Here is a 25,764-nt window from a genome sequence, read left to right as displayed (position 1 = left end):
CACCAACAGTGGGACAAACTGACATTGTGTGCCTCCTGATGCCACAAAAATGTGAACTACATATCACTCACGCAACATTCTTTAATTTAAATCTAATCATGCAGAAACACTCAAATTCAGAATGTGGAACATTCTGTAAGCCAACTGACCTTGGACTCTTCAAAAATGTTAGGATCAGAAAAGACTTCACACACATAGAACAAAAATGGCAGGGAAACTGCTCAGGATCAAAGGAAGGAGCTAAAGTGACATGACAACAGGATCCTCGATAAAACAAATGAAGGGTATTTGGGGAGCATTGGGGAGTGTAGATTGAACATGAGTTAGTGCTGAATCAACGCTAAATTTCTTGGATGTAGTGATGGTCTGGTGGTCATATAAGAGAACATCCTTGTTCTTAGGGGGTACATGGTGATATGTTCAGGGGAAAAGGCTCATGGTGACTGAAATTTATTTTCAATAGGATCAGCAAAAGAAAAAAAGGAGAAAAGAGAGAAACATGAAATAGAGGAGATAAAGCAAATGTAACAAAATGTGAACACTTGGTGAATCTAGATGAAGAGAAATGAACATTTCTAGGGTTATGTCTTCAACTTTTCCATCATTTTGAAATTTTTCAAAATAATGTCAGGAAAAATATATTAAGGTCATATGTATATGGTTAATATGCTATAGATGATTTCATTTTGATGAATATGCAAAATACTAATAATTTTTTTAATACTTTAAAAAAAGTCTACCATAAAATTCTTTCCATCAAAGCTAACAAAGCCAACAGGTGAACTAACATGACCTTTCTGGTCAATGTCAATGACCTAATTTCTGTTGTTTTTTTTTTAAGGGTCAAGAATCATGTGTGACTTACCTGAGAAATTAACCAACTAGCAAAACACTTACACCATTCAACTACATATCGAAACAAATTTAACATTGCAAGTTCTGCAACCTTCTGGTTTTAAAATAATTTATTTCATAGGTCTGTTTAATTTCATGTCTCAGAGCATACATTATTTAACCAAGAGGTGCTGGACAGAAGTTGTAAAAAGGGAGGAAACATTTAGGATAAGAACCGGCTCAATTTCATTAGAATTTGATCCTACCTTGTAAACTCTTGCTAGGATAAATTTCTATCATACTTTGTGCTTACAAAAAACATTACTTTCTGAATTTCCAATGTTGTAAATAATATTTTTTACAATTAAGTATGCATTCAACTGACACACAAGGCAACCAAATATTTCTTGTCTTCAACATTAGCATAATGTATATTTCCTGTCATTGTACTAACATTAAACTAAACTTCAAACCCCAAAAACATTGTGACTAACATTAAAAAGGCAAGCTGTAAGATACTCAAAGCTTATAAAGAACAAATTGCACATGGTTAGGGTGGGACATCATTAGACGAGGGCTGGTGGTGTGCATATGGCTGCTTTTTTTTATAAGAAGGCCACCGGCATACAGGGCAACAGTGTCTGCCCCCAGCCAACCACATTACGATGCAATTCTGATGGAACACATGACCACAAGGCAGCCCCATCAGCAAACATCCATTTTCAAAATTCTCCAGGCAAACAACACATTCAGTACAATGCAACATATCAGCAGGCCAAGTGAACCAATCAGGTTCCACATCATCATCGGTGCTATCTGGTCCATCCAATCCTTCTTTCCTCTCTTCTAGGCTGATTTGATAGCATCTATTGGCACATGAACAAGCCTCAGCATCACAGGGACTTGTTCTTCTTTGAGAACTGTGAACTGTGCTTTGCTTATCCTCAAATACATCCTTCTCACTGCTAAAAGTGTCTGTGTTTTCACTGTCTGAGTCATTTTCAGTATCTTGAGAGCCCTCCGACATTTCCTCTTCAGACAGGACTCCATGGCATTTAAATCGCCACATTGGTAAGTTTTTTATATAATCAGTTGGTATCAGAGGGTGAAGCCAAAGATCAGGGAAAGCTAACCGCTCCAAGAAGAAGTCAGGGTCTTCATCCCCATCAGATTCCAGAGGAAAGTTCTGAAAAGAAGCAATCGGGTGGAAGAGGTAGCTGGTGTACCAGTCCCACAGACTTGACAGCCATTCTAAGTTATTGGCATTGACTTCATCACTGTTGCTGCGTCGTCTCTTCTTCTCAAAGTAATCAATCAGTAAACCATGTCCAAGGTAGGTGCTCAGAAACAGGGCTGGATGTGAGGAATAAAACATCCAGTCCGCCCTGACCCAGGAAGCCAGTGTGGTTGTATTGGAATATCTCAACAACTTTAAGCTATATTCATAAAAGCTATCTAAATAAGGGAGCTGTAAAAAGCCCAAGACAGGTAGCCAGGAAATAATTAATAGAGAATTATATGTCCCTAAAGTGCTTATGAGAACCACAAATCGCTTTATGGTAGCCCCTTGTGTGATAAATAAGTCCATCCAAGCCATAAGGTTAACTAGAACCAAACTTAAAACAAACAAATCATTTACTTCTGGTTGTAATGAGCGCAAAAATGAATCCATGGCCTGAAGGGATAGGAATTCGCCTGTGTGGTTTCCATATCTGTAAATTCCTTCAGGAGTTCTAAGTATATATGATGGCATACTATGTATACCAATATCTGTCATATAACTCTTGTTGTCCCAATTTTCCACATTAACAAAAATAAACTCAACTCTTCCAGTAAACTTTATACTTAATGCAGAGAAAAAAGCTGGGGGTTGGTCAAGGTTTGCAAATAAGTAGATTTTTACCCAGTACTGATCACTTTTATTCCATTCTTCTTTCAAATGTTTAGCATTATAAATGGTTTTGATCCGAGAAGCTGCATGAGCTGTTATCCATTTAAAAATGTGCTCAACTTCAATCTTGCGTCCACTGTATTCTTTAAGCATGACTTTCCCTTTAGATGTACTCGTTTGCGGAACAGACATAATGAGCGTAGACTGTACCCAGCCTCTTCTCCTGCAGTATCTACGAAAGAGTAAACTGTAAGTAAACAGCTTGCCTGCTCATCTTAACTGTTGTGCAAACAACTTATATATCTTTAGCACAAAAGAACACATTTATAAGTAACCTCTAAATAATCAAAAGTGGTACAAATACTTGGCAGCAGTGCAAGAGGGAAAAACAAGCTCTCTTTTTGTAGTACTTTTGTTGTATATTTCTGTTCTTTTATTTTTTATAAGAAAATGCACCTTCAATAGCCTTTGAAGCAAAGAGAATCAGCAAATACTCCAATATCTATTAAGTAGTTACTATTACATTATAAGATCCAAGAGATAGCAGGAAAATAGTTCCTACTCACAAAGAACTTAAAATCCTACTAAGGACACAAAACTTGGATACATAAAACTGCCTATGTTTTCTTGCCAAATAATGCAAAGGATGTTCAAAGAAAGGGACTATCTTTGGGAGTTTGGGTGAGTGAAGATTTCATGAAAAATCTGGGAACTGAGCTAGGTCTATGGAGGATAGTTTGAATTCAGATGTGTGGAGAAGAGAGAAGAAAACAGATGATCCCAGACATTGAGTCCCTGACTTGAACGCAAGCTCAAGGGTAGAAGCTGTGTCTTACCTGTTTATTAACCAAGCACCTACCAGTGTCATGTGCACACAGACACTGCTACAAGAATGTAATCTGCATGAAAAAGAAGCCAGAAAAGAGCTATTATATGTCCCGTATTCTCTTGTTTTTCTCATCTCTTCAATGACGACCATGAAGAGGAGTACTTTACTTTACTTCAACACAGAGGAAACAGACAGAAAGCATTTAGATTAAGAAGAGATTCAATCCAAGGATTATTCCCATGTTACAGAGTAAACCGAAAAATCATTTAATTTAAAATTAAATCATTTCTGTAGGTTTATCAAGTAGAGTCACGATTCCACTCCTTTTGTAGCTGCATTGATTCTTGCTATGAGATTTTTGATATCCCTTTGTTCCAAAAATAACTAAGTGACAAATAAAGGAAATACTGAAAAACGAAAACAACTACTGAATTACAGTGAAGGGATTGTAAGTGAAAACATTTTCCTTTCTTTCAAATAAAAAGTGCATTTCCCTACCATGTGGAATTTTATGATACTTAAAATATACCTTAGTAAAGTTGAAAGAAAAAAAGGCCCACCATGAAATTTGGGCTGTTTGGAGATATGGCTGATTACAGTGGTTGGTCAGGGAAAATAAAAGTGATCCTGGGGGCGGTGCAACAGTGGCTCAGTGCAGAATTCTCGCCTGCCATGCAAGAGACTTGGGTTCGATTCCCTGAGCCTGCCCATGCCAAAAACTTAAAAAATTTTTGAAAAGTGAGCCTGGAACACCTTGTGTCAAAAAGTAAGGAATTGAGCCATTGACCGTACACCATGTGTGGAATGTATGTGTGCGAAGATTTGTCAATAAAAGTATTAAAAAAAAAATGACTGAAGGGGACACGTGTATACATTTTGTTCATTCCAGATTTGTAAATAATGGTTAGTAATAAATACTTGATTTCTAACCTTTTTATTCTAGAATACTGATGTAAAATCATAAATGTTATACATGGCTTTTATTTTATTAAATTAAAAAGTCCATCACACATCCATCTATGATCAGAGTAAGAGTGAGGAAAGAACTGACATGAGCATGTGGCATATGACTTTATGATATGATTAATTTTATCTCAGGAATTTTGTGATATAATTTTAAGATTTCTGGAGATGTGTTATGTCTTAAAGACAGTAATGACTCTGGGAAACTATCTGGTGACTCAGAATCACAGGCTTGCTCTGGCTGAGTTGATTCACATCCTTAAGAAGGTTGATTCCATTAATGTCAATATTCTACTTCAACCAAAACAGTTTAAAAATTATCTATTCCTCCAAAATGAAGTATCTTCTATTCCTTACATAATATTTGTTCAATTGAAAACAAAAATTCACTGACACAAATTCTATTTTCACTCTCCCATAAAAAAGCAACAAGTCAAATGCATATAGATAATTGCCTTAATTTATACCTTAAGAGGTTTAGGTAGCTTAAGTTTTTAACTACATACTACACTTGTGACGATACATTTCTACTCTTGGTCATTCTTTTTGTCTTTCTGTAACTACCTCATAGACTATTTAGCTCTGCTAAATAGTCATCATAAATTAGATGACAAAGTCTTTCTGACAGAAAACTTTATAAGGCCTTAGTGCATGCATGTCTTCATGTAAAAAACAAATACACTATGGGCTTTCTTTTCAGTTCAGAGCTAAGTGAAAGGCTTAAGGTTATTATTCCAGATAAACTTTTAAAAATATCCATGGGAAAAGAAAATTCCATGTCATCATATATCTTTCAAGTTAAATCATGTTTCCCAGTCTTGCAAAAATCTCTAATACTTATAAAAAGACCAGGCATTTTTGTATCTCCCTGTGTTGTTGTTCTTTATCTTCATAATCCTCAAAAGGAAAAAATGACCCTAAGTACCATAACCCTGAGTCTTCTATGGCAAGACAATTTCTTACTCTATCTGGTGGCACTGGAGTGGAAATAAGCAGCATTAGGAGGAAAATATGGAATAATAAAATAAGAAATAAATGTGACAGACAATAACAGAGATGAAGACAAAAATAAAAACAAAACTCTCCGAGAATCACAGAAGAGTTACATCAGCACAGAGGTATCACCTGAAGCCATGAATCTCTGAGGTCTCTTTGTGAAAGAAAACAAACAAAAAGGACTGACAATGTACTCTTAAGAAACATCCCTACTAGAAAGAACACAGATGAACCAGAGAGAGATTTCAGAGAGAAAGTAAATAACTCATAGTTTATCAAAACTATTAATCAAGTTCCTATGCAGCCAACAGGGTACTAAACATTATGTTTAGGTTTCAGATCAAACAGGCTTCTGATTTCACTGTCTTAATAAACAAAGAAAAGGCCAAGTTAGGACTCAAATTCTAAGAATTGTCTAATCCACTTACCTGGGATCACTGGAACAGTTAAAAGTGCCTGTACGTATTCCAAATTTTGACACCTTTTTGACCATTTTCTCCCAGTGGATTTTACCCACAACAGGACTTCTGTCATTTGCTATGACCTATTCCAAAAAAAAAAAAGTAAAAGAAAAAGAAACTTTTAATCACCTAAACTGTAGTTAAACTAACTATATCTACAATATAACTTTACTCTTTTGAAAAAGGTATCCTATTCCCAGTTCTTATTTGTTTACTATATCATCATAGCATCAATGCAATTCTTTTTTTTTTTTTTTTTTTTTTTTTTTTTTTAAAGGAAAGACAGAGAGAAGGAAGGAAGGATAGAAGGAAGGAAGGAAGGAAGAAAGGGAAACATTTTTAAACATTTTCTTGTTTTATTGTATTCTGTTTCTCCGTTTTTGTTACATGGGCTGGGGCCGGGAATCGAACCGAGGTCCTCCGGCATAGCAGGCAAGCACTTTGCCCGCTGAGCCACCGCGGCCCGCCCAATGCAATTCTTGTGGAAGAAGCAAATGTTCAACTAGAAAGCACTTAAAACACTGAACATGGTACATTAAATTCCTACACTCTCTGGCAGTACATAAAGAGGGAGTCAACACCAAATTAAAAAGCTAGCCATGTTTTCCACTATGTGGTCTTAATTCTCCAGAATTAAGTTACACAGGAAGAATCAATTCCTTGGCCTCTAGAGTCATTTCTCATTGCTCTGCAAAAATTAATGTAAATAAAGCTTACTAAAAATGATCATGTGTGGGTTCAATGAGTTGAAAGTTCACTTTAATTCTAAGTATAATTATGAAGTATATTATGAAGCCAAGAGTCAAACATTTTTTTTCTATTATACTATGCTTTGACTAAATCAATACCACAACTTCTACGGCTTTTTCAACAATCTTAAAAGCTTCCAAAATATAAAAAGAATTACTATAATGAATTCTACATTTTTGAACTTCTACTTTCAAATATGATTACAGTGGGGGGGGGGAGCTTAAAAAAGGAAAGAAAGAAAAAGTTAACCTTCAAAATATGTAATGATTCCTCTTTACATTTATAAATGCTAGCCTTTCTAATTATCAATACCTTTTGCCTTTATCCCTTAATCTTTCAGCCTTGAATGAAAGCAAAATTTCAAGAGGCCAGTAAACAAAACAATTAAAAACAAAAAAAAAATACACAAGAATAACTAAATGGGAACTTAAAGGAAAGTCAAAAATGCTTAAACTTTGTAAAACCAGTTGCTTGATTTATTTTAAGTCAAAGGTTTATGGGCCAAATTTGTTTGATGAATGCTATATTATTGATACTATTCAATTCAAAAGTATAACACAACACCCTTGGGGCCTCTAACTTTTCAGAGAGGAAGGGCCTCCAGGAAATGAAATCCAGGGTGGGTGGGTGGGTGAAATTAGGGAGGCAAGAGGTGGTGCAACTACTACCTCACTGTGGCCTCTCTGCTGGAAGGTTGTGGTAGTTAGATTCAGTTGTCAACTTGGCCAGGTGAACATGCCTAGTTCTGTTGCTGTGGACATGAACCAGTGGTACATGAACCTCATCTGTTGCTGATTTACATCTGCAGTCAGCTAGGAGGAGGGCCTGCTGCAATGAATGACGGTTGACTTAACTGGGTGGTGCTTAAATGAGAGAGCACAATGTAGCACAGCCTAAGCAGCTCGGCATTCCTCATCTCAGCACTTGTAGTTCAGCCCAGGCCTTTGGAGGTGCAGAAAGGAATCACCCCGGGGAAAGTTGTTGGAACCCAGAGACCTGGAGAGAAGGCCAGCAGAGACCATCCTGTGCCTTCCCACCTAAGAAAGAACCTCAGTAGAAAGTTAGCTGTCTTTCCTCTGAAGGACTAACAAAATAAACCCCCCTTTATTAAAAGCCAATCCATCTCTGGTGTGTTGCATTCCGACAGTTAGCAAACTAGAACAGAGGTCTAACAAATTTCAGAAGGCAGCAGGGAGAGAGACACCAGAGGGTAGCAGCAAGTTCACTTTATTTGCCAGAGGATCACTGTTCAGCAATCCCTGTGCTATGCTACTGATACTACCATATAGTGACAGAGACATAAATGCACAGGTAACATTTTGTAATATTACCTTGATGCTTAGCCGTCACACATGTACACAAAATTTAGGGCATTAAGCATGACTTTGATCCCAATGTGATGGTTAAGTTCATATGTCAACTTGGCCAGGTGATGCACAGTTGTTTGGTCAAGCAAGCACTGGCCTGATTGTGACTGTGAGGGTATTTCTGGACTTAAACAGTTGATTTGCATCTTTGGTTGATTACCTCCCTACTATCAACTAAGGAGACTGCCTTCAGCAATGAGTGTAGTCTCCTTATCCAATCAGCTGAAGGTCTTTGTGGGAGAACTGATGATTTCAGCAATCAAAAAGAATTTCAGTCCTTACTCCAGATAGCCAGGTCTTCTGGGGAATTTACCAACACCTTAATGAGTTTCCAACTTGTGGCCTGCCTGATGGAATTCAAGCTTGCCAATCCCCATGGTGATGTAAGCCAATTCCTATAATACACACATATATATCCTGTTACATGCCTATGTGTGTGTGCGAATGTAAATGTGTGTGCACTTATAAAAATATATCTTGTTGGTTCTGTTTCTCTGAGAACCCTGACACTTTTTAAAATAAAAACAGCCTTATTGAGGAAGATGAGTTATTATTCGAATGTTCAGAAGTAACCAGGAGGAAGCCAATCTGAGGACCTGGTCTCAGCAGTGAAGGCTCTTTTTAAGGCAGTTCATACAAATAACTCTGCCCAGTAAGTCCTTTGCTTTTACATTTTTCCATAGTACAAAAGTGCTTTATAAGTTTTACTTGAAAGTAAACAGGGAAATAAAGCAAGGTGGGAATTCTTTTTCCTTCTTTTTGTTACCACTCAAGAGTCAATGTGGTAGTTCTTCGTTGAGGCAAGTAATCAAAGGAATCTTGAACTTATTTTTCATATCCTTCAGGAGGATTAAAAAGTCTCTGAAACCCTATCACCATACTCCCTACTCTCAGCCCTCTTTCTTTTTTTAAACATTTTTTTTACTGAGAAAAATAATACATATACAAAAAAGCAATAAATTTCCAAGTACATTTTAACAAGTAGTTATACAACAGATTTTAAGGTTTGGTATTGTTTACAGTTTCACAATTTTTCATTTTTATTTCCAGCTGCTCCAAGACACTGGAAACCAAAAGAAATATTAATATATTGATTCAGCAATCTTATACATTTGTTAAATCCTATCTTCTCTATTATACTCTTCCTTCTGTTTTTCTTGTAAAAAATAACATATATACAAAAAAAGCAATAAATTTCAAAGTACATTGCAACAAATTTGTAGAACAGATTCAGAGTTTGGTATGGATTACAATTCTACAATTTTACGTTTTTATTTTTAGCTGCTCTAAAGGTATTGGAGATTAAAAGAAATATCAATATACTGATTCAGCACTCATATTCATTTGTTAAACCCAAGCTTCTTTGTATAACTCTCCACCATCATCTTTCATCTTTCTCTCACTCTTTAGGGGTATTTGAGCTATGCCTATTCTAACTTTTTCATATTGGAAGGGGCTGTCGATAATATGGGACAATGGATGGAACTAGTTGATGTTCTGGAAAGGCTGGCCCCTCTGCATTCCAGGATTTATCTTGTCCAGGGACCCATCTGAAGGTTGTAGGCTTCTAGAAAGTTACCCTAGTGCATGGAACCTTTGTTGAATCTTATATAATGCCCTAGGTAGTCTTTAGGATTGGCAGGAATGGTTCTGGTTGGGGTTTGGCAAGTTATGATAGTACTGAATGTCTAACTGAAGCTTGCATAAGAGTGACCTCCAGAGTAGCCTCTCAACTCTATCTGAATTCTCTCAGCCACTGATACATTATTTGTTACACTTCTTTTCCCCTTTTTGGTCAGGATGGCATTGGTCCTCTTTTTTTAAGAACTCCCTTTTCACACATTTTCCAATTTCCTGATGAGTCTGTAAATAACCCCAACATTTCAGGTATGTGTTTTATAATGATATTGTGCTATGCGGCTGACCAAGGTAATAGATGGCCTCTTTCAGGCAAGACCTATGACAAGCGCTCCCGTGCTAGGAAAGGAAGGAGAAGGGCTAGTCCAACCACTTCTGGTTCCAGCATACAGAGCAGAAGCAAGTGGAGAGAGAGTGGGAACATTTCTGAGGAAGGCAAGGACAAGGTTCAGCCCCAGAGCTTTATGCATCAACAAGTTGTTCTAGCACCTGTTTAGGGATCCTACTGAGAGCCAGGAAAGAAAAGAAAAATCATTTTATATGGCTCTATTACCATGTTTATGCAGTAAAAAATTGCTTGTCTACTGTCCTATATAATCATGATATTCAATGGAAGGTTGAGTATAAATTAGACTTGATGGAGGCTGAATTAAATGATTACTATTAAAATTTTTATATCTTCACAAAATAACTCATCTGGCTGAGTCTACAACAAAATACTCTAAGCCGACTACTACTGTATCAAACCAATAGGAGTCCACAACACATAGCTCATATTCTAAAGTAGACCTGATAATTCTGGGTGGCATTCACACTGCTGGTCTTATTGTAAGGGGACACATATTCCTTGGCAGTTCAGAAGAAGGCTGTGTTCTGAAAGTATTTTCAGACTAAAAAAACACTGGAAGAAAAGCACAACGTGAGTTCCAGATCTGGAGTAGACTTGGAATCAGAAGTATCACAATCTTTTCATGACCCCTTCAGGGTCTCTGCCTCTTTAACTGGAGTCTCTATACCTGTTCACCATGTATTTCCTGTACCTACAACAGGACCCAGCTTATCTGGTGCTCATTATTTCAGTTGACCTAAACTAGTTCAGCTTTTTACAACTTACAAACTTGTTATTATAATTCTTATTACATAGGCTTTCTAAAGTTTTTAATTTCTGTTATAATGAGTGCCCCTTTCCCAATGACCTGCCTGAGATATTTTCTGGACAAATCTTAGTATAAAAGTACTTTGCTATGCAAATGTACTTCTATGTTCTTGACCCCAGTAAGACATAAAGACATTTCCAACTCAGTGTGTTTTATAATACAATGCATGTACTTTTTTAGAGGAAGGTGGGTGTTTATTACTGATAAGAAGATTTAGCAGAGCCCTTTTTCTTAGCTTTTTTGTGAAAAAAAATTATTAAAGCACTTGTAGGTTCACAGAAAAATCACTCAGAAAGTAGAGTTCCCAAATAATAACCACGACCCCCACCACACACACACAAACACACACAGATTTCCCTGTTACTAACTTTTTGCAGTAGTGTAGAAACATTTGTTAAAACTGCTGAAACAAACATGCCAAACCCCAACCAGGAACATTCCAGCCAAACCAAAAGAACACCTAGGGCAAAATATAAGATTCCACCAGGGTTCCATGCACTAGTATAACTTTCCAGAAACCTACAACCTTCAGATGGGTCCCTGGTCCTGATTAAGTTCTGAAACCTAGAGGGCTCAGCCTCTCCAGAACATCAGGTAGTTTCATCTTCCTATCCCATATTAGTGGCAGACCCTTCCAATATGAAAAAGTTAGAATGGCCATAAGCCAAACACCCCTAAAAAGAAGGATGGAAAGATCAAAGGTGATGGTGGAGTTATACAGAGCAGATAGGATTTAACAAATGAATATGAATGCTGAATCAATAAACTGGTAAATTTTAGTCTCCAATACCTTACAGCAGCTAGAATTAAAAACCTAAAATTGTGGAATTGTAACCCATGTCAAACTCTGAAATATGTTCTACAACTAATTGTGGTACTGTGCTTTGAAATTCATTACTTTTTTGTATATATATTATTTTTCACAAATAATAGTTGATTGTGATGATAAAAAAATACTTAAGCCTTCTATATTTTGGAGCAGCTAGAAAGAAAAATCTGAGAGGATGGTATGGTAGCTCATGACAAACTCTGGGATCTGTCCTGTAACTACTTGTTGAAGAGGACTTTGAAAACTATTGCTTTTTTATTTTTTTGCTTTATACATATGTGATATTATACAATAAAAAAGTTATTTAAAAAACTGATGAAATAACATTATAATAATTATACCATAAACCATTGTACATACTTCACACTACAGTCACTTTGTGTTGTACATTTCTATGATTTTTGTTCGTTTTTTATCCTAGTAACATAAATATAACTCAAAATTTCCCATTTGACCATTTTTTACAATAATAATGTAATCTGTTAATTATATTCATGATATTATGCTGCCATCACCACCATCTATTACTAAAGCTTTTCCATCACTCCAAACAGAAACTCTGTACCCATTAAGCATTAACTTCCAATTTCCTACTCCAACCCAGCCTTTGGTAATCTATATTCTAGTTTCTGACTCTATAAATTGGCTTACAGAATTCTAATTATTTCATATCAGTGAGATCATATAATATTTGTCCTTTTATGCTTGGCTTCTTTCACTCTACATGATACATGTCATATGTATCAGAACTTCATTCCTTTTTACAACTGAATAATATCAGATTGTGTGGATACACCACATTTTGTTTACACATTCAACCGTGGATGGACATTTGGGTTGCTTCCATCTTTTGGCAATTGTGGATAATGCCACTATGAACATCCGTTTGAGTCCCAGTTTTCAATTCTTTTGGATATACTTAACAGTGGCATTGCCAGGTCACACAAAAATTCTATAGTTAAATTTCTGAGGAACCACCAAACTGTTTTCCATAGCAGCTGTATCATTTTACATTCCCAACAACAATAAATGAGTTTTCCAATTCCTTCAGCTTCTGACACTTACACTACTGTTTTTTTTTTGGGGGGGGGGGGTTGGTAGTGGCAGCCATTCTAGTGGGTGTGGAAAGGTATCTCATTGTGGTTTTGATTTGCATTCCTCTGATGGATGATGTTAAACATCTTTTCATGTCTTTATTGGCCATTTGTACATCTTCTTAGATGTCTATGAAGCCTTTTCCCCATTTATTAATGGGTTGTTTCTCTTTTTGTTTTTGCACTGGAGTTCTTTCTGTATTCTGGTTATTAAATCTTTATTGGCTATGTAGTTTCCAAATATTTTCTCCCATTCTGTAGCTTGTCTTTTCATTTTCATGATGAATTTATTTGATGCACATTTTTTATTTGGATTAAATCCCATTAATCTATTTTTCTTCTGTTTGTGCTTTTGATTAAAGTCTAAGAAAAAATAGATTAATACAAGGTCATGCAAAGGTTCCCTATTTTTTTTCTAGGAGTTTTATAGTTTTAGCTCTCATATTTAGGTCTTTGATCCATTTTGACTTAATTTTTATATATGGTGTGAGGTAGGGATGCACCTTCATTCTTTACATATGGATATATGGATATCCAGTTCCCTAGCAGCATCTGTTGAAGAGACTATTCTTTCCCAATTCAGTGGACTTGACAAACTTGTCAAAAATTAATGGGCCATAGATGTATGAGTCGATATCTGAATTCCTGATTCTATTCCATTGATTTATATGTATGTCCTTCTGCCAGTACTGTGCTGTTTTGATTACTTTAGAATTGGAAAGTATGAGTCCTCCAACGTATTCGTTTTCAAGATATTTTTTGACTATTCAGTGCCCCTTACCCTTCCATATAAGTCTGATGAATGCCTTTTACAACACAGCAAAGAAGGCTGTTGGAATACTAACTGGGATTACTTTGAGTCTGTAAATTGCTTTAGGTAGAGTTGAAATTTTAACAATACTTAAGTCTTTCAATCCATGAACATGGAATATCCTTCCATTTACTTAGGTTTTCTTTGATTTCTTTCAGCAACATTTCATAGTTTTCCATTTGTAAGTCCTTTATATCCCTGGCTAAATTTATTCTTAGATATTTGATTCCATAAATTGTTGTTGTAACTAGAGTATTTTTCTTGATTTCCTCTTCAGACTGCTCAATACAAGTGTACTGATTTTTGTGAGTTGATCTTGTAACCTGCCAATATGCTCATTAGCTCTAGTGGCTTTGTTGATTTTTTCAGGATTTTCTAAGTATAGGATCGTATCAGCTGCAAATAGGGAAATATTTACTTCTTCCTTTCCAATTTTGAAGTTAAAAATTTTTTTTCTCACCTAATTGCTCTGGTTAGGACTTCCAATACAATGTTTAATTCATTGGTGACAGTGGGCATCCTTGTCTTTTTTTCTAATCTTAGAAAGCTTTCAGTCTTCCACTATTGAGTACAATGTTAGCTATAGGATTTTTATATATTTTTATTATTGTACTGGATTCAAACTGTTGTGTAGTCCAGAAAAGCCATGTTCTTTAACCCTGGTTCAGGACTGCTAGGTGGGATCTTTTGATTAAGTTGTTTCCATGGAGATGTGACCCGCCCAATTATGGGTGGGACCTTCTGATTTGGTGGTTTCCATGGTGATGTATCTCCACCCATTCAAGGTAGGGTTGCTTATTTGAGTCCTTTAAGAGGGAACCATTTTGGAAAAAGCTACAGTGCCAACAGAACCCACATAACCAGAGACCGTTGGAGATACAAAAGGAAAACGCTCCTGGGGAAGCCTTATGAAATGAGAAGAGAAAGCTAGCAGATATTGCATGTGCCTCCCTAGCTAAGGGAGGTGTCCAGAAGCCAGAAATCCCAGTAGATGCCAGCCATGTGCCTTCCCAACTGACAGAGGTGTTCTGGATAGTATCAGCCTTTCTTGAGTGAAGGTAACCTCTTGTTTGTGCTTTAATTTGGACATTTTCATGGCCTTAAAACTGTAAACTTGCAATTTAATAAATTCACTTCTTAAAAGCCATTCTGTTTCTAGTATATTGCATCTCAGCAGCTTTAACAAACTAAAACAATCATGCTGAGGAATTTTCTTTCTATTCCAAGTTTTATCTGTGTTTTTATTAAGAAAGGGTGCTGGATTTTGTCAAATGCTTTTTTACATCAATTGAGATGATATTTTTTTTCCTTTCCTCTATTAATGTGATATCTCACATTAATTGATTTTCTTATGTTGAACCAAGCTTGTATACCTGGATAAATCCCACTTGATCATGGGTGTACAATTACTTTAATGTGCTGTTGGATTTGGTTGCTGGTATTTTGTTGAAGATTTGTGCGTCTCTATTCATAGGGGATATTGGTCTGTAATATTCTTTTCTTGTGGTATCTTTATCTGGAATTGGTATGAAGTTGATGGTCTCATAGAATGAGTTAAGAAGTTTCTTCTCCTTAATTTTTGGAAAAGTTTGAGCAGGATTCGTATTAATTTTTCTTGGAATGTTTTTTGTAAAATTCAACAGTAAAGGCATCAGGTCCTGGGCGATTTGTGTTGTTATCACGATGTTTTTTATTGCTGATTCAATATCGTTTCTTGCTACTTGTCTGTTGAAGTTCTCTATTTCTTACTAATGCTCCCCACTTTTGTGATTTTGTTTTCTGTTCTCTTTCTTTGTCAGTCTAGTGAATTTTATAGCTCATTTCAAAGAATGAACTTTTGGTGTTGTTGATTCTGGTTTTTTTTCCCTTCTCCTTCTTTTCTATTTCATATATCTCCACTCTGTTATTTCCTTCCTTCTGCTCACTGTGAATTTAGTTTGCTCTTCTTTCTCTAGATCCTCCAGCTGTGAAGTCAGGTGTCTGATTTGAGATCACTCACTTTTTAAATTAAGCACTTATTAGAGCTATAAATTTCCCTCTCAGCACTGCTTTTGCTGCATCCCATAAGTTTTGATATGTTGTTTGCTTTCATTCACCTTAAGATATTGCCTGATTTTTCCCTGTGATTTCAGAGGCCATATGCTTGCTTAATAGTGTTGTCTTGTGGAAATTACCACATTTGTGAATTTTCTAGTTTTCCCTCTGTTATTGATTTCTAGCTTCATTTCTTTGTGGTCCAATATGACTTGGACATTTTTAATTTATTGAGACTTGTTTTCTGACCCAATATATGCTCTAGCCTGGAGAATGATCCATGTGCATTAGGTAAGAATATATATACTGCTGCTGTTAGGTGAAGTGTTCTGTATATGTCTGCTAAGTCTAGTTGATTTATAGTATCATACAAACCCTCTATCTTAATTGGATTTCTTTCTTGATGGTCTTTCTAATATTGAAAGACGATGTTTCGAAGTCTGCTATTAATGTAGAACTGTCTATTTCCCCCTTCAAATCTGTCAATATTTGCTTCATGTATTTTGGGACTCTACTGTTGGCTGCATATGCATATATTATTGTTATATCTTCTTGTTGAATTGACCCTTTAACAGTATATAGTGACCTTTTTCCCTCAGAATAATTTTGACTTAACATCTATTTTATTTGATATTAATGTAGCTCTGCTAGCTGTCTATTGGTTACCATTTGCATGTTATATTTTTCCCATCTGTTCACTTTCAACCTACTGTATATGTCTTTGAATTTAAGTTAGTCTCTTGTACACAACATATGGTTCGGTCATACTTTTTCATCTGTTCTGCCAAGCTCTGCCTTTTAACTGAAGACTTTAGTCCACTGACATTTAAAGTCACCACTGATGATGCAGTACTTGTTTTCTGCTATTTTACTATTTGGTCTTGTCCATCTTATACTTTTCTGTACCTCAATTCTTCACTTAATGCCTATTTTCATATTTATCTAATTTTTTGTACTGTACCATCACGTTCCTTCTAATTTCTTTCTGTATACATTTTTCAGGTATTTTCTTGGTTGTTACCATAGGGCTTAAATTTAACATCTTTAGTCTCTAACAATCATTTCTGATTTAATACTGTGCCGGTTTTAATCTGCTGTCTACCCCAGAAAAGCCAAGTTCTTTAATCTTCATTCAGTATTGCTAGGTGGGAGCTTTCTGATTGTTTCCATGGAGATGTAACCCACCCAATTGTGGGTGGTAACTTTTTATTAGATGGTTTCCATAGACATGTGTTTCTACCCATTTCGGGTGGGGTTGCTAACTGGAGCCCTTTAAGAGGGAACCATTTTGGAAAAAGTTTTAGAGCCAACAGAACCAACAGAGCCCTAGGAGCACTGGTGAAGTAAAATCTAGCAGATCTTGCCATTTATCACTCCAGGTGAAAGAGAAACCCTGAACATCATTGGCCTCCTTGAACCAAGGTATCTTTCCCTGGATGCCTTAGACTGGACATTTTCACAGCCTTAGAACTGTAAACTTACACATTAATAAATTCCCGTTTATAAAAGCCGTTCTGTTTCTGGTAATTGTATTTCAGCAGCTTCCTAACTAAAACAGATTTTGGTTCCAGGAGTGGGTACCTGTGCTGGTTTGAAAGGAAGTATGCCCCCTAAGAAAAGCCATGTTTTTTTTTTTTTTTTTTTTTTTTTTTTTTTTAAAGGAAAGACAGAGAGAAGGAAGGAAGGATAGAAGGAAGGAAGAGAGGAAGAAAGGGAAACATCTTTTAAACATTTTCTTGTTTTTATTGTATTTTGTTTCTCCGTTTTCGTTACATGGGCTGGGGCCGGGAATCGAACCGAGGTCCTCCGGCATAGCAGGCAAGCACTTTGCCCGCTGAGCCACCGCGGCCCGCCCGAAAAGCCATGTTTTGATATAAATCCCATTTCATAAAGGTAGAATAATCCCTATTCAATACTGTATATTTGAAACTGTAATGAGATCATCTCCTTGGTTGATGTGATTTAGTCAAGAATGGTTGTTAAACTGGATTAGGGGATGACATGTCTCCACCCATTTGAGTGGGTCTTGATTAGTTTCTGAAGTCCTATAAAAGAGGAAACATTTTGGAGAATGAGAGATTCAGAGAGAGCAGAACGATGTAGCCATGAGATGCTGAGAGTCCACGAGCCAGCAACCTTTGGAGATGAAGAAGGAAAATGCCTCCTGGGGTGCTTCATGAAACCAGAAGCCAGGAGAAAAAGCTAGCAGATGACGCTGTCTTCACCATGTGCCCTTCCACCTGAGAGAGAAACCCTGAACTTCATCGGCCTTCTTGAATCAAGGTATCTTTCCCTGGATGGATGTCTTAGATTGGACATTTGTATAGACTTGTTGTAATTGGGACATTTTCTCGGCCTTAGAACTGTAAACTAGCAACTCATTACATTCCCCTTTTTTTAAAGCCATTCCGTTTCTGGTATATTGCATTCCGGCAGCTAGCAAACTAGAACAGTACCAAATACCAAACATGCTGGAATAGCTTTTTAAATTGATAAGGGGAAGATTCTGGAAGACTAGTGAGGAGCTTGACAGAGAAGGCCTAAAATGCTTTGAAGAGACTGTTGGTAGAAATATGGACTCTAAAGATACTTCTGATGGGGCTTTAGACAGAAATGAGGAACATGTTATTGCAAACTGGAAGGAAAGTAACCTTTGTCTTAAAGTTGCAGAAAATTTATCAAATCTGGTTGCTGGCTTTAGATGGAAGGCAGATTTTAAAAGCTAAACTTGGATATTTAGCAGGATAGATTTCCAAATTAAATGTAGAAAGTGAAGTCTGGTTTCTCCTTGCAGTTTCTAGAGAAATGCAACAGGAAAGAGATAATCTGAGAACTGAACTCTTGGGTAAGAGAAAGAAGAAACTGATAGTCTGGAAAATTCTGCGATCCCTAAAAGAGCCCAGAGGACAGTTCCCCATGTGAGGATTTAACCTAACATGGAACTAGTCAGCCATTTCAGAAAAAGCCAGGGTTGGAGATGGAGTTATCCAAGAAGGATTTGTGGGAAGTCCTTTTGTCTGATGGGCATGATCCCAGTTTATTGCATAAGAAACCAACAAGAGTGTCGTGGGAACTGTATAAACAGAACCACTGCCAGTCTGGACTAAAAGGAAGAGAAAAGGGACAAACTGAAGGAAAAATAACCTCAGAGGCAAAACTATGGAAGCTAAGGTCTGAAGTCAAGAAACCATGGGCCAGGAGAATGGATCCACCCAAGTACTTGGACAGGGTGAACTGGCCCATAAAGCAGAGGATAGGCCTTCCACCTTGTTGCAGTGGAACCGTTGTGCCACCTCAGACTTTGGAGAGGGTGGAACACATTCCTGGGGTATTGGGGAGAGCCTGACTGCCACCCCATTGTTTTGGAGGGGTTGAGCATGTGCCCCAGAGATGGCAGATACCCAGGTAGGGCCCCAGTGCTTGGAGAAGGTGGAGCTGAGTAAAAGGTAGTCTTCCCAGTGTTCCCCAAGGTTGCCTTCAGAGAGAGGCAGGCTGCTGCACAGGCCCTTAGAAAGAGTAGGAGTGCCGTTTCTAAAGCCCTGAAGATAAATGACTCTCAGACTTTGAAATCTAATTGCATTTGTCCTGCAGTTTTTTTAAACTGCTTGCATCTGGTAACCCGTTTCCTTCCAATTTCTCCCTATGGAAATGGGAATATGTATCCTATGACTGTCCCTCCTTTGCATGTGGGTAGCAAAAACCTTGCTCTGAGTTTTGCAGGTCCAGAGCCAGAGAATTTTGTCTTATATGCTTATAGCTGATTTTGATGAGATTCTGTACTGTTTCTGCCTTAGTATTGTTTCTGAAATGGTTTAAGGGTTTCTAGTATTATTATGGAATGAATGCATCTTGCATTTGGACAGAACACCTATTTTTGGGGTCCAAACGGCAGAATGTGCCAGTTTGAATCTGTTGAATACCCCAGAAAAGCCAAGTTCTATCATCCCCATTCAATATTGTTGAGTGGGAGCTTTTTGATGGTTTCCATTCAGATGTGACCCACCCAACTGGGGGTGGTAGCTTTTGATTAGATGGATTCCGTGGAGATGTGTCTCTACCCATTCCAGGTGGGGTTGCTTACTGGAGCCCTTTAAGAGGGAACCATTTTGGAAAAAGCTTTAGAGCCACCAGAACTGACAGAGCCCCAGGAAAGCCACTGAAGAGAAAGCTAACAGATCTTGCCATCTACCTTTCCAGCTAAGAGAGAAACCCTGGATGTCATTGGCCTTCTTGAACCAAGGCATCTTTCCCTAGATGCCTTAGATTGGGCATTTTCATAGCCTTAATGTAGACATTTTCACAGACTTAGAACTATAAACTTGCAATTTAATAGATTCTCCGTTTCAAAAGCCACTCTGTTTCTGGCATATTGCATTCCAGCAGCTTATTAACTAAAACCGATTCCATCTTAACTTCAGTAGCATACACACATATGGTTCCTATACCACTAGCATTTTTTGTACTTACTAGAAATTATATCTTTACACATACTATGTTCAAAACCATAGATTTATCATTAGTTTTCATGCATTTGTATTCTAGCATCAGTAAGAAAGAAGTGGAGTTAAATACCCAAACAATAATACAATAGTACTGGCATTTACAATTACCCATATATCTATCTTTACTGGAGAACTTCATGTTTTTATGCCACTCTGATTCACTCTTTGATGTCCTTTCCTTTCAGTCTGAAGAATTCCCTTTAGCCTTGCTTGTAGGGCTGGTCTAGTGGCGATGAACCTCCTCAGCTTTTGTTTGTCAGAAAATGTCTTAATCTCTCCCTCATTTTTAAAACAAAGTCTTGCTGGATACGAAATTCTTGGGTGGCAATTGTTTTCTCTTCAACACTTAAAAAATTTCATCCCACTCTCCTCTTGCCTCCAAGGTTTCTGATGAGGAATCAGCACTTATTGGGATTCTTCTATACATAACATGTTGCTTTTCTCTGGCAGGTTTCAGAACTCTGTCTTACTCTTGGCATTTGACTGTATGACTAATACTTGTCTGGGAGTGGCTTTCTTAGAGTTCACTCTTGTCTCTGGCATTTGACAGTTTGGAGTCTGCGGGGATTCTTGAATGTGTATACTCATGTCTTTCATTAAATTTGGAAAGTTCCCTGCTTTTATTTCTCTGAATATTCCCTTTGCCCCTTTATCTCTTGCTTCTTCTGAGACTCCCATAATGTATATATTGTTAGACTTGAAGGTATATTTCAGGTCTGTTAGGCTCTGTTCACGGTTTTCCTTCTTTTTTCTTTCTGCTCCTCAGCCTGAATCATTTAAATTGTCTTGTCTTCAAGATCACTAATTCTTCTTTTGACAGTGCCAATCTGCTGTTTATACCCTCTAGGGAATTTTTCATTTCAGTTATTGTATTCTTCAATTCCAATATTTGTTTACTTCCTTTTTAAAATTTTTAAGTCTTTTTATTTAGATTATCATATTGTGCATTCATTGTTTTCCTGATATCTTTTATTTCTTTCTGTTTTTTTCCCCCCATCTCTCTGCGCATACTGAGGATCATTTTTTTAAAAAAGTCTTTGTCTGATACGTCCAAAATCCATGGATGGTTTCTGACTTATCTTTTCCTTTGGCTGGGCCATCATTTCCTATTTCTTTGTGTGTCTTCTAATCTTTTGTTGCATGCTATGCATTTTAATATTTTAAAAAGTTAACTATGGGATTTAATGTCTGAGCTGTCTGTTCCTTAAATTTTTAGCCAGCTTGTGATTTAAGAGATTTCCATAAGTGCCAGGAGCTAACAAAACAACTGATGCACAAAAACACCTTTCACCATCTTTGCAAATTGCTCTGTATTAGCTGCTGCTCTCCTTTAGAGTGTAGCCCTCCTATTAAAATCAGCCCTAATTAAATGCAAAATGCTGGATCTTCTCAGTCTTTTCTGAGCTTATCCTGGACTTGTGCTTGCTCCTGGCCTTAGGAATTCCCCGTTTGTGGAATTTCAATGCCTCCTCTACTCCCTAATACAGACTTTCTCACTCTTCCAGATGCTCTATTGTATGACTTAAAGAAGTTAATTTTTTTCCGCATGTCATTCTGTCTTTTATTGTTTCTTATACTGCTTTAGCAGTCAGCAAGCTGCTTCTGCCTACATGGCAGGTTCTCAGAGAGTGAGCCAGAAAAGAGTATTTTCATTTAGGCTTTTCAGGCTACCACCCAATAGACTGACACTGACTCAGAGGCAACCTATATTGCACATAAAGGTTATTCTTCTCCCTCTGGAACAGAACCTGGGACCCATAGTGGTAGAATAGCCTGGCTCCAAATTGTATTGAGGAGGGGCCAGCACAGGCACCATGAGCTTCTCCTAGCCTTTGTAAAGCTGCCTTTTCTTGATTTGGCACTCACCCAGTTCTGTAACCCTTTAACTGTTTTCCATAATTTTGAGAAAGATGGCTCTGCCAGGTTTTGCTAGCTGGAACATCTTATGCCTTCATGTTGGTCAACCTAAAACTTTGGCATAACACTTTAATACTGTTAATCCCACCACAACAACATCTAGGTTTAATTAGAAAAAAAAAGTCCTTGAACAACATGTGTTGTGCTATGATATTTTCTGCATTTCTCAATATTTTATTTTAATAGGGAGTCTCTACTTTCAAAATCATAAACAAGTATGTATATATATATGTGTGTGTGTATATATATATATATGCAATATATATGTGTGTGTATATATATGCAATCTGTGCAAAATCATTAAAAGTGAAGGTGTTTGACAGAACAAAATTCAGTGGCATTTATATTTCTTGTAATCTAACTAACTTTATGAATAAATGGAATAAAAGTTTTTCATCAATACACAATAAAGGAAAAAGTGGCTTGCCATGTGTTCTGGTTTGAGGCTGCTGGTACCCCGGAAAAGCCATGTTCTTTAATCCTCATTCAATATTGTTGGGTGGGATCTTTTTTATTGTCATTTCTATGGAGATGTGACTCGCTCAACTGTGGCGAGTAGTAGTTTCCATGGAGATGTGTCTCCATCCAATCAAGGAGGGGTTGCTTACTGGAATCCTTTCAGAGGGAACCAGTTTGGAAAAGGCTTCGGAGCCCACACAGTCAGAGACCTTTGGAGATACAGAGGGAAAATGCCCCAGGAGAAGTACTCTGAAATGAAAAGTCAGGAGAGAAAGCTAGCAGATCTTGCCATGTGCCTTTCCAGGTGACAGAGGTGTTCCAGACCCATTGGCCTTTCTTGAGTCAAAGCACCTCTCTCCAGATGCCTTAGTTTGGACATTTTTCTAGCCTTAGAATTGTAAACATTCAACTTAATAAATTCTGTTTTCAAAAGCCATTCCATTTCTAGTATATTGCATTCCGGCAGCTTTAGCAAACCAAAGCACCATATATTTTGCCTCTAGAGTGTGTCATAAAGAAGTTAACAAGTTAGAATTTCCCTGAACAAAACTATTTGTCTAAGAGCAAAGATAAACAAGTCTAAAAACAGCTATTAACTCTTCTCAGTCAAACAGGAAATACATTAACATAGCCCTTCAGTAAATATTGACCCAAAGTCCTATGACACTTTTTTCTGCTACTTCAATTCCAGTTATTTAAAATTCTTTTTGTTATTTTTTACACAGCCACTAGGAAATAAATATCACATTCCTTCTTTGAACTATGACAAAAATCAAGAGAGAAATAGAAATGTTAAGGTGAGGCTAAATCCAGAAAACCCATATATTATGTTAGCCTTTCCACTTCAGAATCCTATCAGTGTGCCATCTGTCTCTTAGACCAAGAGTCTTTTCAAAGAAAAATGACTGCCTTCTATTTGTGATGCTAAGAAAAAAGCCTGGGTGGCACAGGAATCAAAGAATCCACTGGAAATAAACAGCTAATGAAAGATACAAAGTTAGATAGGGAGTAAGGCAGGAAAACTTCAGAATGTTAGACAGAACTGTTAGGAAAAAGAGATCTTGGTTCTTCCATAGATTACCAGTGTATTACTGGTAAAAACGACATATACATGTCCCTCTATCTTGAAAACTAAAATGAGTTCTGTTCATTTCACATTACAGAGAATATAGGATAGACAAGGAAGTTTGACATAAAAGGAATATCCCATTATTTTGCTTTAATATAAGGATAATTTGAGAGCCTAATACATTTTAAAATGATTAAGAGACAAGAGACTAACCAAAACCATTCCTACCAACCCTAAAGAACACCTAGGGCTTTATCTGAGACTCTAAAAAGATTCCATGCACTATGATTACTTTCCAGAAACCCACAACCTCCAGAGGGGTTCCTAGGCCAGATAACTCCTCAAGTCCAGAGGGGCCAGTCTCTCCAGAACATCAACTAGCTCCATCCCCATATCCCATATTATTGATAGCCCCTTCCAACATGAAAAAGTTAGAATGGGCACAGCCTAAAAACCCCTAAAGACTAGGAGATAGATCAAAGGAGAAGGTGGAATTATAACAAGAAGACGGGATTTAACAAATGAGTATGATTTCTGAATCATTATATTGATATTTCTTTTAGTCTCTAGCATCTTGGAACAGCTAGAAGTAAAAAGCTAAAATTGTGGAATTGTAATCCATACCAAACCCTGAAATCTATTCTACAACTAATTGTTGCAGTGTGTTTGAAATTTATAGCTTTTCTGTATATATGTTATTTTTCACAATTAAAAAAAAAGAGGCAGTACACAGGAAGCCCATTAACATGTATTATTCATAAAATAAATTCACTGTGAACTGTACAAAAGATAGACATTACAATGAAGATAGGACAAATAAAAAATTATAGAAATTATTTCATAGTGTCACGCTACACTTTTTTGTAGCATCACCAAGAAAACCAATGTAGATTATGAATCTCTTCCAGAAAAATAGTTAAGTGATTGAACAGTTAAGTCACATATTCATTTCCATTTTCCCTAAAATATGTAAATTCAGACATCCTTTCAGTGATATCATATATAAAGTCTAAGAAGCTTATTATCAATTACATGCCACATAACTACAATTTATCCCAATAAATACAAGTAAACAATTTATCTGAACAACAAAATGATATTAGAAAATCAGGGGGAAAGAAAAAAGAATTTTGATGAGCTTAAATATTTCTTATATAGGATACCTAAAATAAAGGCAAAGTGAAGAAGACTGAATTGTTCAAGGATCTATGTACCATTATTTATGGAAACACTCCTTACAGATTAAAAAAAAACAAAACAGAAAATTGAAATTCATCAGTTTCTTTTTAAAATAAATGGAAAAGATAATTCAAATTATTTAAAAGTGAATTCACAGGGGGTGTAAGGGTGGTTTAGTGGTAGAATTCTTGTCTGCCATGTGGGAGACCCAGGTCCAATTCCTGGCCCATGCACTTCCCAAAATAACAAACAAACGAAAAAACAAAATAAAACAAAACAAAAAAATTCCACAAATGGTGCTGCAATAATGGGATACTCAAATGGAAAAAGAATGAAATGTGACCCCTGCCACACAGCATACAAAAAAAGTGAACTCTTAAAAGTTATCCTTTAAAGGGAAATTAGATAAATATGAGCTGAGCTGAAAAAATACATGAAACCGAGAGAACATTTCTCTTCAGTTCCTAGCAGAGACTTCTAATTTTAAATAAAAACCTAACCCTCTTTTAAGCGCTTGAATCAGTGTGTGCTGATTAGCTTAGCTGATTAGTTCACAGTGCCAAGCACAAGGTATCAATCTCAATCTTCTCAGTTACCCTGCCAAAGACTGTTCTTCCAGCCAAAGCCAGTCATTTGACAAGAATAAAGCAATGACCCCAAAGAAGGCAAGAGAGACAGAGCAAACCCTGAGGGTCACTGGAAAAATTAAGCATGTGCCCTACTGCAGCATAAATTCCATTTTTCCTAGGAGTTGTATTTCAACTACTAATATCTATCAGGTTTAAAAAATATTTTCAGAGAAAAACAATATAGTACTACAATTTATAATGCTATTATTCACTATTACTCATTATTTGTTTTTTACTTCATTCAAGTGTCTCTGTCACACTCTGTCTCCAATTCTTATTTATTTTTCTTCTGAGCACTTTCTACCATTACATTAAATATTTACTATTTACTGCCTGCCTTTTCCAACTGCATTGA

General features: G+C 36.7%; 1 protein-coding gene across 2 annotated transcripts in view; it reads right to left on the bottom strand.

Moving 5' to 3' along the window:
- Positions 1-947: 947 nt before the first annotated feature.
- Positions 948-25,764, bottom strand: part of RNF103 (ring finger protein 103) — a 29,323-nt gene continuing 4,506 nt past the window's right edge. For both annotated transcript variants that reach the window (XM_077134835.1, XM_077134836.1), the window contains 2 exons: positions 5,942-6,057; positions 948-2,957 (listed from right to left, as the gene is read on the bottom strand). In XM_077134835.1, coding sequence (XP_076990950.1) covers positions 1,385-2,957; positions 5,942-6,057 — 1,689 coding nt within the window. In that variant the 3' untranslated portion in view covers positions 948-1,384. The remainder of the gene's footprint in view (positions 2,958-5,941; positions 6,058-25,764) is intronic.

Source organism: Tamandua tetradactyla, chromosome 17 (genome assembly GCF_023851605.1).
Source record: "Tamandua tetradactyla isolate mTamTet1 chromosome 17, mTamTet1.pri, whole genome shotgun sequence".
NCBI classification, from domain to species: domain Eukaryota; kingdom Metazoa; phylum Chordata; class Mammalia; order Pilosa; family Myrmecophagidae; genus Tamandua; species Tamandua tetradactyla.
This window is presented reverse-complemented; position numbering and strand designations above follow the sequence as displayed.